Genomic DNA, 828 nt, shown 5'->3' on the forward strand with positions numbered 1-828 from the left:
TCCTGACACATCTGACTGACATGAAACCAAACATCAAGTCAGTCCTGACACGTCTGACTGACATGAAACCAAACATCAAGTCAGTCCTGACCCGTCTGACTGACTGGTTTTGTAAAAACATCCAAAGACGGGATTATTATAAAATTTGGTCATTTAACATTCTTTCATCAGTTTTATTATTCGGACATTAAAATTTGTAGCTAATTATCATCTGCATAAGTGGAACATCGACACGTGTATAATTAAGACTGATTTACATGAAACGAGAGCTCAAGGAGCCTCAAACCACATTCAGTCTCAGTCAACGTTCCACCAGGTCCAGAAACAAGTCCACATTTAACTAATTAAAGATCTCGAAGACAACGAGAGGAAGAAAGACGTTCAGAGAATCAAGTGAGTGTTTATCCACCTTGGCACAATGTAGGTCCTTATGTTTCTTCAGCAGTTTATCCGCCTGTTGTATTGCCATTTTATTGTTGCCATTATCCAGATAGTCTGAGGAAAACAAACAAAAATTATATTCAGACATTCAGCTGGAAAAATGTACCCCATCAATCATTGAAGGCTTCATAATGTGGAAATGGCTGCTGTAAATCACATCTATTTATTTAACAGTTATTTTGGGCAGCCTTACATAAAACACACACACACTCTTCAGGACAGCTGGGCTGATGAGCTCATGTCTAAAAGAACCTAAAGCCCAACAGAACCTAGAGAAGAAAACATGAAGACCTTGTTCATGAACAGAAACAACGTTGGTCCGTTTGACCAAAGTTCATGCTCAGTAATCCAGGTAAATTTATGCTCAGTAATCCAGGTAAATTTATG

At 38.4% G+C, this 828-nt stretch overlaps 1 protein-coding gene across 1 annotated transcript in view; it reads right to left on the reverse strand.

Annotated features, from left to right (window-relative positions):
- Positions 1-828, reverse strand: part of naa25 (N-alpha-acetyltransferase 25, NatB auxiliary subunit) — a 24,219-nt gene that overhangs the window by 22,276 nt on the left and 1,115 nt on the right. Inside the window, exon 2 of the mRNA XM_037692080.1 lies at positions 410-495. Within this exon, the coding sequence (XP_037548008.1) occupies positions 410-495 (86 nt within the window). The remainder of the gene's footprint in view (positions 1-409; positions 496-828) is intronic.

Source organism: Nematolebias whitei, chromosome 18 (assembly GCF_014905685.2).
Source record: "Nematolebias whitei isolate Nwh7 chromosome 18, NemWhi1, whole genome shotgun sequence".
Lineage (NCBI taxonomy): Eukaryota > Metazoa > Chordata > Actinopteri > Cyprinodontiformes > Rivulidae > Nematolebias > Nematolebias whitei.